This window comes from Ammodytes marinus, assembly GCF_949987685.1.
Source record: "Ammodytes marinus genome assembly, chromosome: 2".
In the NCBI taxonomy this organism is placed as follows: domain Eukaryota; kingdom Metazoa; phylum Chordata; class Actinopteri; order Uranoscopiformes; family Ammodytidae; genus Ammodytes; species Ammodytes marinus.
In genome coordinates this window covers 29,486,661-29,501,884 of record NC_137231.1, presented here as the reverse complement: position 1 = coordinate 29,501,884, position 15,224 = coordinate 29,486,661, and the positions used below count along the sequence as shown (strand labels likewise).

At 36.3% G+C, this 15,224-nt stretch overlaps 1 protein-coding gene across 3 annotated transcripts in view; it reads left to right on the top strand.

Annotated features, from left to right (window-relative positions):
- The window catches only part of smarca2 (SWI/SNF related BAF chromatin remodeling complex subunit ATPase 2), a 64,653-nt gene extending 49,641 nt beyond the window's left edge, over window positions 1-15,012 (top strand). For all 3 annotated transcript variants that reach the window (XM_080045393.1, XM_080045394.1, XM_080045392.1), the window contains exons 30-34: window positions 5,182-5,287; window positions 6,334-6,435; window positions 7,171-7,297; window positions 7,885-8,003; window positions 13,031-15,012. In XM_080045393.1, coding sequence (XP_079901519.1) covers window positions 5,182-5,287; window positions 6,334-6,435; window positions 7,171-7,297; window positions 7,885-8,003; window positions 13,031-13,060 — 484 coding nt within the window. In that variant the 3' untranslated portion in view covers window positions 13,061-15,012. The remainder of the gene's footprint in view (window positions 1-5,181; window positions 5,288-6,333; window positions 6,436-7,170; window positions 7,298-7,884; window positions 8,004-13,030) is intronic.
- Window positions 15,013-15,224: the final 212 nt, after the last annotated feature.

Below are 15,224 nucleotides of genomic sequence, written 5' to 3'. Positions count from 1 at the left end.
AAGTGTGTCACACAGATGTTGATGCTGCTTTTAATTCTCAGTTGTTTTACTGTTGTGCTGTCCAAAGCCATTAAAATAGACCCCCCTCCCCCCCGTTGTCATCGCATTTCAGTTTGTTTCCGTGTTTTTCTAGAAGTCAGCAACTGGGTCTGTTCCCCGAGGGTTCCTGTTGCTATAACGCTAGGCTGAGAGATGCATCACACTTCATACACCACAGATATAAAAGCCTGTTTTCAACACAACATTCACCTTTGTAGTTTCACCACAGTTTACACAGCGGATTCTGTGAGCTCACAGCAGGGAGGCGATCATGTGACTTCCAAGACTTAACGCATCAGGCTGAATGGCATTGTATTTTCAGTCCCAAACTTTGAGTGGTTTTGTATTATTTAAGGCTCATATTTGATGTTAAATCCATGATCATTTTAAAAATAAGATTTTCAAAGAACTAACAGCCGCTTATGTTTTCTTTATCTTCTCTTTATATGACTTAAAATATCTTTTTAGCTGTGCTAATCAAAAGTAGACTTTGTTTTTGAACTGATGTGCTCTTTAAAAGAAAATGGGACCAAATGACTTATTGTGAATCCATTCTATTCATTTATAGTCTGAACGCTTTCCGTGTTCATTCATTACTTAAAGTCAGTTGTGTGACTCTTTTAGATTTGAATGGAAATACATTATTTGCGTATGATGATGTGATGCATTGAGCCGTAATCTTATGTCTTAAACTAGAACATTAGCAACTTAAATTTAAGGTTTCGATGACAAGTAATTTATCAGTCGACCAAGATATGATCAATTGTCGGCTGTTTGGATGATGAAGCCCTTTCTAGCTTCTCTGTGAGTTTCTGTCCAGCAGAGCAGAGGTTTCCCGTGGATCTAATCATTAAACCAAGGTTATTAAAGGTGGTCATTTAATATAGGGTCCACTTATTGTTATTACTGATCGACAAAGCCCATTCTCTGCTGCAGACTTTCTTTAGTAGGAGACATCATGAAATCTACATGAAACAAACACATTATTTCTGTGTTTTAAATAGTGATTGCACCATTGACAATTGCCAGTTTATTAATATAGATATTGACTATGGCAGATCTGAGGTTGCAGTCTCGCTTCAAGCCGTCTACCATTTGGGAAGAAGTCAGTGTGTTTATCTTCTAATACAGCCGCGGAAAAAATTAAGATATGACTGGATTTTTCTTAAATGTTCATCTCTACATAACTTAGTGAAAATGCTCTAAATGACAATATTTTTATTGTGAATTTGGTAGAAATGTTGTCAGTAGTTTATATTATAAAATCAAAATGTTAATTTTATTCAAACATATGCCTCTAAAGAGTAAAACGACACTGAACATCTGGAGTGGTCTCTTAATTTTTTTTCCGGAGCTGTACAGTCAAGTGTGAAAGTTTGTGAACCGCTTGAACATTTTGGAATTTTATTTATTTTTACCATTATTAATGCATTTTTTATCAATACCAGTATTTTTTATATGATGTTTGTTTATCAATTCAACATTTTTCTTTCCCAGAAATCAATTGTTAAAACAGATCAAACAAATTATTTGACAACTGTTGTATGTGCAAAAGTTTGTGAACCCTAAGCTGCATTGCTTAAATCGAACAAGTAAACACAATCAGATGGGCCAAATTGAGTCATGAAATGGACCAATGTAGTGAGAGATCTTTATGGAAGCACTAGATTGGGCGGCACTAGATACAACTGAGATAAAACCAGGTCAGTTTAGGCTCACCAAAGTGAACCCATACAGGTCAGACATGCTAAAAGGGAAACAAATCTCTGAGGATCTCAGGAATAGAGTTGTGATGCTGCACATTTGTCTGGGGACAGCTATAAATTATTTAAAAAAAAGTTTGAGCTCCATCGGTCCACCGTGAGGCAAATTATCTACAAATGGAGAGCTTTAAGAGTGACTGAACATCTGCCTAGAAGTAGACTTCCTTCCAAAATATCCACAAGCGCCACAAGAAAAGTGATTTTTCAGTGAAAAGCCAACCCAAACATTACATCTAGTGATTTGCAGACCTCTCTTGCAGCATCTGGGACAGATGTGCATGGTTCCACAATAAGAAGAAAACTCAGTCAAAATGGCTTTCATGGTATGGTTGGTGAAGAAGCCTCTGCTCTCAAAAAAGAACAAAACTGCTTGTCACAACTTTGCCAGAGAGCACCTGGAGATACCTGAAATCTTATTCTGTGGACAGATTAGTCCAAAATTGAACTGTTTGGTCAACTCTGCCTACCACCAAGAGAACCTTCTCCCAAGTGAAGAATGGTGGTGTCAAATTGTCTGCAAATCTCCAGATGTAATGTTTGGGTTGGCTTTTACCTGAAAAATCACTTTTCTTGTGGCGCTTGAGGATATTTTTGAAGGAAGTCCACTTCTAGGCAGATGTTAAGTCACTCATAAAGCTCTCCATTTGTAGATGATTTGTCTCACGGTGGACCGATGGAGCTCAATTTTTTTTTATGAATTTATAGCTGTCCCCAGACAAATGTGCAACATCAAAACTCTTTTCCTGAGATCCTCTGAGATTGTTTTCACTTTGGTGAGCCTCAACTGACCTGGTTTTATCTCTGTTTTATCTAGTGCCACCCAATTTCTTCCCTAAAGATCTCTCATTACATTGGTCTATTTCATCAATCAATTTGGCCCACCTGATTGTGTCAACCTGCTTGATTTAAGCAATGCAGCTCAGGGTTCACAAACGTTTGCACATACAACAGTTGGCAAATCATTTGTTTTATGTATTTTAACAATTGATTTCTGGAAAAGAAAAATGTTGAATTGATAAATAAACATCTGTTATTTCATATAAAAAATACTGGTATTGATCAAAATGAATGAATAATGGTAAAAATAAATAAAATTACAAAAGGTTCAAGGGGTTCACAAACTTTCACACAGCACTGTATATTGATTTTTTTCACATCAAAAGACTTCCGATCCAAAACCACTTTCTATTTGTTTAAAAAGTAATCCCGCCAAATCATCAGTAATCATGCCAAAGAGAATCAATTTCGCTAACTTTTTTCCTTGAACAGCTTTGCCCACCTGGTCCATGATTTTAACAATTTTGGTCCTATTTCAATATCACTTATTTAGAGGCACTTAAAAGGTTGCAACAGGCAATCTTCAAATTAACTCCACTTGGCCTGACAGCATAGTTTGAATTACGAAATCATACAAAACGAACACCTTGAGTTTATGCTAATAATGTGTCGAAACATAACACTGAGAAGTCTCTGTTGGCAGAATTTAACCTTTAAAAATTGGATCCGTTTTGCAAGGACCTTGCTGTAGGCATAGAAAACATGTAATATGATTCATAAATAGTATCCAATTCAGTCATTCATTCAGTTGTACTCCTCTCAAATTTCTCCGTCCTTTAATGCTGAAAACTCTGCTCTTGTATTATCCCTACACACACTTGTGATAGACTTATTGTATTCAACGTAATGTGTTTCATTCATAGAACTATGTATAGCATGTGTCTTTGTCTCGCCTGTAGATATACGAAGACTCCAGCAACTTGAGTTTATGCTAATAATGTGTCGAAACATAACACTGAGAAGTCTCTGTTGGCAGAATTGAACCTTTAAAAATTGGATCCGTTTTGCAAGGACCTTGCTGTAGGCATAGAAAACCTTTGTGGGAGTGGAAACAAAGCAGTTTAAGAAACAATTGATATGACTAAAATGAGCAATCAAAGTTTAAAAAGCTCTTTGATCTTCACTCATTTTTCCCTTTTGATATTTATATATTAAATGATATTTTGATATCAATGTTCATCTCTTGACACAGGAGGGTAATAATTCAAGGGTATTTTGATTTCTCACATAATTGTAAATATCAACGTATGCAACCATGCATAAAGCATTGCACATGCTTAGTGTATAAATATAATATGGACCTTTAAGGCATTTGACGTTGGGTTGAAAGTAACCCTTAATTAGCAGCTATTTCACACACACACACACACACACACACACACACACAAACACACACATTTCCTGAATGTATGGAGTATGTTAATTGGTGCTTAAGTGACTGGTGAACAGCTATGGAGTCACAACACGTCATGTGTATGTTAATGTTTAATTGAAGGACAAACATTGTATCAGCTCGGTGCTTTTTTATAACGCCCCACTCATATTATGACCTTCTATGTTTTTACTCTATCATCAGGCGTGTGTTGCCACATTGTAATTATTTCCATTGTATGTGTTGTTAACCTTGCTTTACTTTACAGAGCCAGCTTGGCCCCAAGCAATTTATAGTTGAATTGCTTTGTGTCATTTATACTTATAATATATATGAAGAAGACACGCTCACACTTTTAGAGGCGTCATTGTAATTCAGGTCAGAAAGCATTATTCACTATAAGTATTATAATTAATTTTTCTCTCAGAGTGTGTGTGTGTGTGTGTGTGTGTGTGTGTGTGTGTGTGTGTGTGTGTGTGTGTGTGTGTGTGTCTGTGTGTGTCTTTACTCACCTTTCAAACGTGAGGATTATTGTTTCCAACTTGGTTAATTATTTTTTCTCCCTGATCTCTTGCTCCCCATTTGAAGCCACTGTGTGCAGAATTTTAAGATTGTCACGTCTACACTGTTTGAGACAGCAATGCACACACACACACACACACGCACGCACGCACACACACCTTCACACTATTTCTTTCTGACAGTCTCATTAATTTTACACCTTTTCATATAGATTTTTCTTTCATTGATAACAAGTTGTATATTTTCCTGGAGTTTCTGTATGAGCTTGGCTGTCAAAGGGTTGCCAAGGTTTGCGAAGTTGTAAAAGTAATTACATGGTTTCTTAGAAGTTCATCCAATTTTCTCTTTCACTGTAGTGCAGTGTAGATTTTTTCTGTTATTCTAGATTCAAGTAAGGCAGGCAGTGTCACATGTATGTGGATTGAATTTGTTTATTTTAATCAAATTGTTACAAGAATTCCTTTTTTTTAATAGTCAAAATAATTGATAATTTAATAACAAACATAATTTTTTGTTGACTTAAAGTGCCAGTGCGGTGCTCTATTCCCCATGATTTGACACCCGTACACTCATAGTTCACATGTAGTTTATTAGTTAATGTAATAATATATTTGATAATGAAATTAAATTCATTTTGTGTTTTTGTAGGCAAGGAAGACAACTCAGCCAGGTGTTTGTCCAGTTACCGTCCAGGAAGGAGCTACCGGAATACTATGAGCTGATCAGAAGACCTGTGGACTTCAAGAAGATCAAGGTTTGTTAACTACAATGAAGCAGTAATTCATATTATTGGCTCAGGTGGTAGAGCGGGTCGGCCAATGTTCAAAGGGTTGGCGGTTCGATCCCCGCCCTGCCATTTCTGTCATGTTTGTTGTGTCCTTGGGCAAGACACTTCACCCACCTTGCGTCGTGTGAATGTCGATAGTAAGCCTGCTGCTGTCGGTGTATGAATGTGTGTGTCAATGGTAACGTTTAAATGGGAACAGGTCTCCCTTGCAAAAGAGTCTCCGGTCTCAATAGGATTTACCTGTATAAATAAAGGTTAAAAAAAAAAAAATTAATTAATGAGGGATATGATGGTGGTTAGGATGATAGCATTATCAAAGAGCAGAGTAAATAAGCTGTAAACTGATGATTCTAGTTCATGAATTATAGAATAGACAGCACACAGGGAATCAATAAATATAATGTTACTTTAATTATAATTCATACTGGGTGTTATGAGTATTAACAGTTGTGTTCAAGGGCATGCTGTGTATTCATATGAGGCAGGAACTGTTCCTGCTTAATAAATGAAAATGAATCGGATACTGAACTACTTGAAGTCAAAAAGTTTATCTCTAACAGTTATAATAAGCAATCAACTGTTTCAGTCATTTGTTGAGTGAGAATGCCTGGTTCCGTTTGTGTTGTGTTAGTATGTTTTTAAAATCTTGGTCTACGAGATAAACCGACACATTTTGGGCTTTTTATGCATTACGATTCTCAAATGTTCTCTTTTTTTATAATACTATGTTCAGACATTTTATGCACCAAACAACTAATTCATTCCTTGAGAAAATAAATTCACATTAACCAATAAGAACAAGTGTCATGTCAATGCAATATAATATTTATATAAGTTTTGAGAAAGTTAGTTAAGTTGCCTTGAAAGTCACACAAGATGAAGGCTCATTTCATTTTCATTTTCAAAAATGTTATTTGAGTTTATTATTTGTTTGAGACGTAGCATCTCATTTTTTCGAGGGGGTCCTCAAGATGGGATGAGTTTGAATCCAGCTGTTGTCTGTCTGTGAACAGGACCGAGTGAGGAACCATAAATACAGGAGCGCGGGCGACCTGGAGAAGGATGTCATGCTGCTCTGTCACAATGCCCAGACCTTTAATCTGGAGGGATCCCAGGTCAGAACCACAAACGCACAGACAGACAGACAGACACTCTGAATATATATTAAATAAAAATAAATGAAGATTTAAACCATACACACACACACACCCACAAACACACACACACACAAACAAAATAATAATACCGGATTGATGGTTTTAAAACATACGTAGATATTGTACGGGAATAAGAAAAAAAAAATTCACCCGTGCTTGATAAAGGAAGTCTGTCTGAACTTCCTATTCTCATCTTAAATCATATACTCAGTCATTGGATCCACGAGTTTCAGAATATGTATTTTATTCTCACCCCATTTATCATTGTCTTGTTCATTGTCTGAGGATTTCACTCTAGTGCTCAAGCAGTGCTAGAAATATAGAACATATAATATGATTCATAAATAGTATCCAATTCAGTCATTCATTCAGTTGGACTCCTCTCAAATTTCTCCGTCCTTTAATGCTGAAAACTCTGCTCTTGTATTATCCCTACACACACTTGTGATAGACCTATTGTATTCAACGTAATGTGTTTCATTCATAGAACTATGTATAGCATGTGTCTTTGTCTCGCCTGTAGATATACGAAGACTCCAGCAACGCATTAAAGTGGACAAATTTGTTTAACAGTTCCATCTAGGTGTCAGGGGTTAATCCACACCTATGGAATGTTCTCCAGCCAATCAGAATAGAGTATTCTCACAGACTATGGTATAAAGAGCTAAGCATGTGTCTTTGTCTCACCTGCAGATATACGAAGACTCCATTGTCCTTCAGTCCGTGTTCAAAAGCGCGCGGCAGAAGATCGCCAAGGAGGAGGAGAGCGAAGACGACAGTGATGAGGAGGAGGATGACGAGGAAGAGTCAGAGAGCGAGGGTACAGCACACACACTGTTTCAGACACACTAGTTCACACACACACACACACACACACACACACTCGGGTAGCATCATTTGTATTCTACACTATATAACCAGTGAATGCTGCTCTGGTTTTAGATCTAAACGGCAGCAGTAAGAGCAGAGAACTGTTGACTTCAAACTGATGCACAGAATAAGACTATTCTACCATAAATAACAGTGTGAAACCCAACAATATTAAGTTCAGCAAATACTCTTTATTGGAGCAGATGAAAATTTTGATTGAAAAAAAAATATTTAATGAGATGAAAAAAAAAATAATTAAGAGCCACCGTAAACGATTGATTGATTGATTGATTCAGTTTATTTCATACATATAAAAAAATATACAAAACAAAATAAAAATCATGAAAATACAATAAATAAACAAAAATTATGTTTAAATTATTTCACAAAAAAGAAACAATTTACATATATTGATATGATATGCCTGAAAAGGAGTAGGAAGAAGTATGGACTTATTAAACAATGTTTAGGAGTTACGTATTTTTTGTTGGTTTGAAACCATAAATAACTCCTACACGTCCCTTGTGTTTCTTGCAGCCAAGTCTGTGCGGGTTAAAATCAAGCTGAGCAAAGACAAAGGCAAGAAGAAGCAGAGCAGAGTGAAGGCCAAGCCGGTTGTCAGCGACGACGACAGCGACGATGACCAGGATGACAACGTAGGTCCAACATTCCACTGCATTCCACTGTGTCATCTGATGAACATTATAATAATCACATTATAAAAGTATTTTTATATTTATGCTGTTCTCACTTTAGGATGCCTATTAACAACATGCCAAGGGACTGCAGATGAAAAATAGCTTTTGAAGCTACCTTACATTTTTTTTCCTCTAAAGAATGTTAATTAATACAGACTGTCCCTTTTTCGAATCTTAAAATGAAGAATTTCAATTAGCTAATATTTCAGAAAAATATAGCTCAGTCATTTACATAGAAAAGAAAATATTTGCTTCAAAGCAAAATTGACCGTTTAAAAGTCAGCAGGTCACCTTCATGTGAATGTAATATTGTGAATCGGTAAATTCAAGGGTAGCCATCCCTTTTCTTCGCGTCTGGCTGAAACAATTCCCCTTAATTGTGGTATAATGAGCACATTCTACGGACTGTCCTGAGCTATTGCTTCCATGGAAAAAAGATACTGACATAAAATAGAGAGAAGAGATCAAATAATTGTAAGAAAATTGGTGGCAGCTTATTCTTAAGGTTTATTTTGAATGGAACAGAAATGGAGAATTCTGAGTGCTCCTTAAAGACCTACTTCACCAGTGGAAATATGAAGGTGTATAGAACTCTGAGATCCTATGTAGTATAAATGTTCAAAAAATGTAAATATCGGTTCATCGTAGTCTAAAAAAAGGCAGAAAGAGTGTTTTATGGTCTCACTGTCTTACTCTACATTTACCGTAAGGATTAACAGGACAGCTGGGGCAAATGAAGACTCAAGGAAGAAAAACCTTATTCATTATATTATAATAGTGATTTTATAATGATAGAACGCCGGTTCCATATGGGTGAAGTATTCCCTTAACAACCCTTGGCGAACAAGGTGGATCTCAGTTTCATCAGACATGATCCAAATACCCGCTGGTTTCCTTCCAACCGTTCATTCAGCTGCTGTTTCACACCCGTAACGCCAGGTGCAGACAGTTGATTGCAACTTAACTGAAAAACAACTCTCCGCATCCTCCCAAACATTTACAGTGAAAAGTAAAATATACATATAGACTCGGAAAAAATTAAGAGACCAGTCTGGATTTTTCTTAAATCTTTATCTCTACGTCACTTATTGAAAATGCTCTAAATGACAATATTTGTATTGGAATTTGCTAGAAATGTTGTCAGTAGTTTATATTATAAAACCAAAATGTTCATTCTACTCAAACATATGCATATAAATAGTAAAGCAAGAGACACTCAACATTTTGAGCGGTCTCTTAATTTTTTCCAGAGCTATATAAAGGCTTGTTGTGATTATTAAAATAGTGTTTGGAGAGACACATCACAGCGGTACGTAGAACAGTTTGGTTTGAAAAATGTGGATTGAGGACCAGGTATTTCTCCTCTCGCAGAGAAAATAAAACTTTAGTCACTAAAACAGATGCCACTCACAAACTCCAACATTATTGCAGATAGAGCTGACATTTAGGAGTGTTTTAACTATCCCTGAATCTATACAAAATGTCTTCTCTTATTGAATTGAACTATTCAGTTAATTATTTGGTCTTCCATCATACATTTAATGGGCGTACAATAATGTCAGAATTAATTTTTGTCCAACAGTCCTAAAAAAAATGTTTATATAAAGTTCACGTTTTAACAAGCTTAACCCATTGATGACTATGGCAATCTAGGATGCATGTCTTCTATTAAGGACATTCCCTGAGGGTTTTCTGAAAAAATAGTACGAATTGTCAAGTCTACCAAAACCTTAATATCTAAGCCTGTGTAGCACATAGAAACATGAAATAAAATACATTTAAAAGTTAAGGTTCACAGGTTTTATTTAAACATGCTCCCTTAGCGCTTACACACCAACACATTTTTCTAAAAATCGTCAAAATTAGATGGGGGAGAAAAAAAATAAAAAATAATATAAAATATTTAGTGTGATTTTCGTCAGTAGCCTATAGTGGACCTTGATTCTGCGCACCAAACGCCACTAACTGTTCTGTAATACACTATCGCTGACACAGCCGGCTTATTTTTTTAAATTATTTTGTTTTATTTTTAATTTTTAATTTTTTTGATTGATGTGATTTTCGGCAAACCACACAACTTTTTGGTGGTCACGTGGTCTTAAAAAATCAACAAAACCCACCTCATGTGTATTTGAACCAATGACAGTGCATTCTATGCTGTGCATGCCATGAAAATTAGATAAAGTAACAATGCTGCACAATGCACCATCAGGCAGGAGAGGCAATGTGGCATCGCGCAGCAGCCGTCATCAATGGGTTAAACCAGTTAATGTTCTTGTCCATTTTGCTTATTTTGAATAAAAAAATATTGATTTTCCTCTGCACCAATTTTCATATCATTAGCACACAGTAAACATGTTGTATCCGCTTGTTCATCGCACAAGTAAAATCCCCACTGCGCTGATTGGTTCGTATACTCTCTTAGTTTTGAAATGTGTAAGACAAAAGTAAACTACATAAATACAATATTTTGCTTTATTTTCTCTCCGTAATCTATATTTAGTTTGTTTCAGTGGATGCTATAGTGACATGACCTATATAATCAATATCACAAAGGTGTGGAGCAAAAAAATAACCACCCTATACACACCATCACCACAGTGAAAGATGGTGGTGGCAGCATCATGCTATGGGGATGCTTTTTTTCAGCAGATACAGGGATGCTGGTTAGAGTTGATGGGAAGATAGATGGAGCCAATTACAGGGCAGAAAACCTGTTAGAGTCTGCAAAAGACTTGAGACTGGGGCAGAGGTTCACCTTCCAGAACGAAAACTACCCTAAACATACAACCAGATCTGCTATGAAATGGTTTAAATCAAAGCATAGTCATGTGTTAGAATGGCCCAGTCAAAGTCCAGACCTAAAACAATTGAGAATATTGAGAAAGACTTGAAAAGTGCTGTTGACAGACGCTCTCCATCCAATCTGAAGCTGAATCTGTAGCTTCAGCTATTTTGCAAAGAAGAATGGACAAAATATTTCAGTCTGTAGATGGGCAAAGCTGGTAGAGAAATACTCCAATAGATTTGCAGCTGTAATGGCAGCGATAGATGGTTCTACAAAGCATTGACTCAGGGGGCTGAATACTTTTACACGCCACACTTTTCAGTTTTTTATTTATAAAAAAAAATTAAAATTCATTTTCATTCCACTTCACAATGTTGCGCCACTTTGTGTTGGTGACCCTGCAATCTAGAGGCGACCTCCCTACCCACTTCGCCCACTGCCTTAATGTTGAAGAAAAGCTAAATTGCCTTGTTAATTTAGCCTAATAGTACCAGTGTAGTTTCCTCGTCGCCAAATAGGATTGTTTCATTTCATTTATTTATTACGGCTCACGGCCATAGCACATGGCATGGAGCACACAATTCAACTGAAATCATTACAAAACAAAACACTGGTGCACGGCAAGGAAAAACAAAACAAAAACAAAACAAAAACATCACTTAAACAATGGCAAAACATTTCTCAAAAAGGCACCTGTTTTAACAATAACCCCTGGCCTACTTGCCCTCAAAAGCGAAATCAATTTGGTCATGGATGGAAAATAAACATAATAATTTGGCAGGTACTTTTTTTCTAAAATACATTACATCCACATTTTTACACTCAAAAAGTACATGGTATTCATCTCCATCTGTGAATAGTCAAATCTATTTCTTAAACTTGCATATCCAATTCAATGGCCAATCACATAACATGCAATAAGACATTCCTGGTGGATTTAAAATAATTTCTACTTCACCTCGCCACTGCCCAAGGAGAAAAGTAAAATAGTTGCAAAACCCTGTCTGTGATTATTATAAATCGCTGTTTTTTGTGTCCGATTCGATAAGCTTTAAAATACATATTCCTCCATGTTCCTCCAAACTGGCCTATTTGGAGCGTCTCTAACCTTAGAAATAAATAATAAATCCATCTTAACCCCTCGACCAAAAACCTTTTTATTCAAGTATTAAAAACCAGCACTTTGCTTCATATTAAATCTACAGGGCTCAGAAAGTCTTTTTTCCCTTCCATTATACTTTGATCAGTGAGTGAGTGGGCAGCTCAGTTGAAGCCTTATTTCACTGTTGTGTTGCCGTTATTCATGCCGACAGCGATACTGAGCCGTGGGCAAGTTGGAAGGTTAATGTAAAGAGCTCTGGACTTAAAAACAGAATCTTCTCCAGAGCAGCGAGGGCCAAGAGTTTCATGCTTTCACTGTGAATACAAATGTAGAGAGTGATTTCCTCAGCTGTCCATCAGTCACAGTGGTGGGAACATAGTCTGCTTTTGTGTGGTGTGTTCAAAGAATCTATCCCTGCGTTCCAATTCCCATACTTCCCTACTATTTAAGTATGCCAAAAAAAAGATGTAGGATGCACGTCAATTGTAGTATGCCGAAAATACATAAATGCCCCACTAACTCAAATAGCATTTTGGAGTATTCATCTTTATTCTTGACATTTCTTGAGATGTTGAAAAAAAAAACTTCCTTATCTGATTTTTTTTCTCTCCTGTGGCCCTAAAACTCTTCTGTACTTTAGTATGTAGTGTAGTAAAAAGAAAAAGTATGTGATTTGGAACGAAGGGATAGCGTGCCTTTGTGTGGTGTGTTCAAAGAGACTACATCCCCCATGCCTGTCTCTATGCATCTCTATCTCACAAACTTAACTACAGATTAAAGAACTGTACTTTAAAAATTCCTCAGCTCCCAATCCATTCCATCAGCGTCTCCGCGGAAACAGAATGTTGAGGGTGAATGGGGAAAGGGCACCGGCTTCACCTTCAGATACTTATTTCTTAAATGTTAATATGTTCAGTGTTTGATATATTCTCCCATACGCCGCCCTATTGTTGATGCTCTCGACAGACAATAACAGCTAATCATAAGCCGTTCTCTCTCTCTCTCTCTCTCTCTCTCTCTCTCCCTTCTCCTCTGCCTATTAATTTCACCGTGTTTTAATCAGCTGTTTAACTCCCATTATATTTCTCCCTGCAGGATCTGACGGACAAGAGTGACGACGAGTGAATACGTGAGGATGTTGTTTATAGCACTTGGAGAGAAATGGAGGATGAGTTCCATTAGCTTTTTTTTTCAGGTCCTTTCCTTTGTTTTTTATTTCACTTAATGTGTGTCTGTCTGTACTGTGTATTGTTGCACCTTCTCCCACCAGCTTTGAAATGTATTACTAATAATCAATAAGCAAACGGCAATACCTATCTGCTTGTATTCCTCTTTTTAAGACGATTTTGTAGTATATTTTTTAACTCTGTGCTTTAAAGAAATTCAGTATGGAACAAATTTTTTTTGAGAAAAAAAAAAAAAAGATTTGGACATGCTATAAGCGCTTTTGCTTTATTTGTACTTGCTTGCACTTTTAGTCAAATTAAAATATATATATAAATATATGAATATATAACCAAGGTCATCCAGGTTGGCTTGGATAGCCAGAGGTGATTTAAAAAGAAAAATGGCAATCAATTAAATGTTTTGGTTTTTCATTGTTTCACTTCGTCTAGTGCCAAATATTGGAGATTAATTGATTGTTTGCTAAACCCCTCCCCCCCAAACCAGCGATTGTCCAATCATAGCATAGCAACTGTTACTACGCAGTGTTGGCCTGTCAAGCTTTATATTTCTCTGTAAATTAAAGAAGCGTGCATGGTGCCATAGTAGTAGAATATTTTTCTCAGTAAAGAAAGGACTAAACAGTGTGTTACTATATAAGCCAAACTCACTGGTTAGTCCTCATTTAACAGTCAACACCTTGTCTCTTGAAACGTCATAAATGAAACCATACCGTTTGAAAATATGAACAAGTAAATAAGCTAAGCATTCAAACAGGGTTAGATTAAAGCAGAATTACTGACACATTTTTACATGTTTTCCTACTGTACTTATGATACATTACATACGACTAATTAGCTTCTGTATTTAGCGTGATATGACCAAGCTCAATTAGCCAGCTGTCTACAGTTGATCAAACCGGCCAACGACAATAGATCTTTGAGCAAAATCAACGGTTCCTGGCTAAAAAATGGAAACCCTTCTTTCATCAACCTGTGTCTACAATAAAAATTACATAGCATTTCAAGAATAAGTAGGCCTACGTATATAAAGCTTGACAGACATACCAACAGTGGCTGTGTAAAAGCAGACCTTAGCGAACAATTTCTTCAGTCTATATTCATCTCAACTGCACAGCAAAACATCAGTCGTTCGGCCCGACGACTTTAAGCCTAATTTGAGATGGCCATGTATGCTAAAAGCATATATTTTTTATTTTTTAACTGCCTCTATTGAGATAAAAATGTAACCTTACATTATGTAGGCGGCACATCATTTTAGCTGAGTCCACGCGTTTCATGTATCCTTTCTTTCAATGCTTTCAAGTTGTTCAGTGCTTGTAGCAGTTGTGTCACTCGGAAATGAGTGGTTATGATTTTTTAAATTGAGAGGGCTAAAGAGGACGAGCCTCATGAGCAATAGCTCACTTTAGGCAGCAGATAATTTGGTTAAACACCGTGACTTGTTGAGTTAATCCAGCATCTGTCATAGCAGTAAATGTAGCTTTGTAGAGCCTCTAAAGAAAACAAGTCTCAGCAGACTATTAAAGACGATAGACAAATATTACAACGAAAACAGTATTATGGAATTTAAAAAATTCTGATTTCAATTACATTGAATATAGCAGTATATTTCAAAACAATGTATTGATTTATACATTGGGATTGAGGTGTTTTGTGTTTCTGTATTAGCCCCTAATTTTTTTTATGTGTTTATGTTTATAGCATGAATACTTATTCTTGACAATATATACGGTGCACTTCTGCAGCTATATCATTTTGGGTTTGTGTATTATTTGTGCTTACCAACTCTTCATAAGTGTGACTTAATCTTTGCTTTCTTTGCACAGTGTCTTTGTGGTTGTAACTCATGGCCCAGGGGCAAATAAAATCTCTCAGATTTTCTGCACATGATATATGTTGTTTTGCGTGTTTTGTTTTTACAGTAGGAATCGTTTCTACCTAATGTTTGTGCCAGTGCAAAAAAATAGAAAAACTTCAAATTCTATTCAATCTTTTTAGTCACAAAACTGTAACTGCTGCTGCCTTTTAAGTGGAGTTTGGACGCAAGATGTCTGCAAGTACTAAATAATTCTTTGTCATGACAGATAAGACTAGTGCAAATC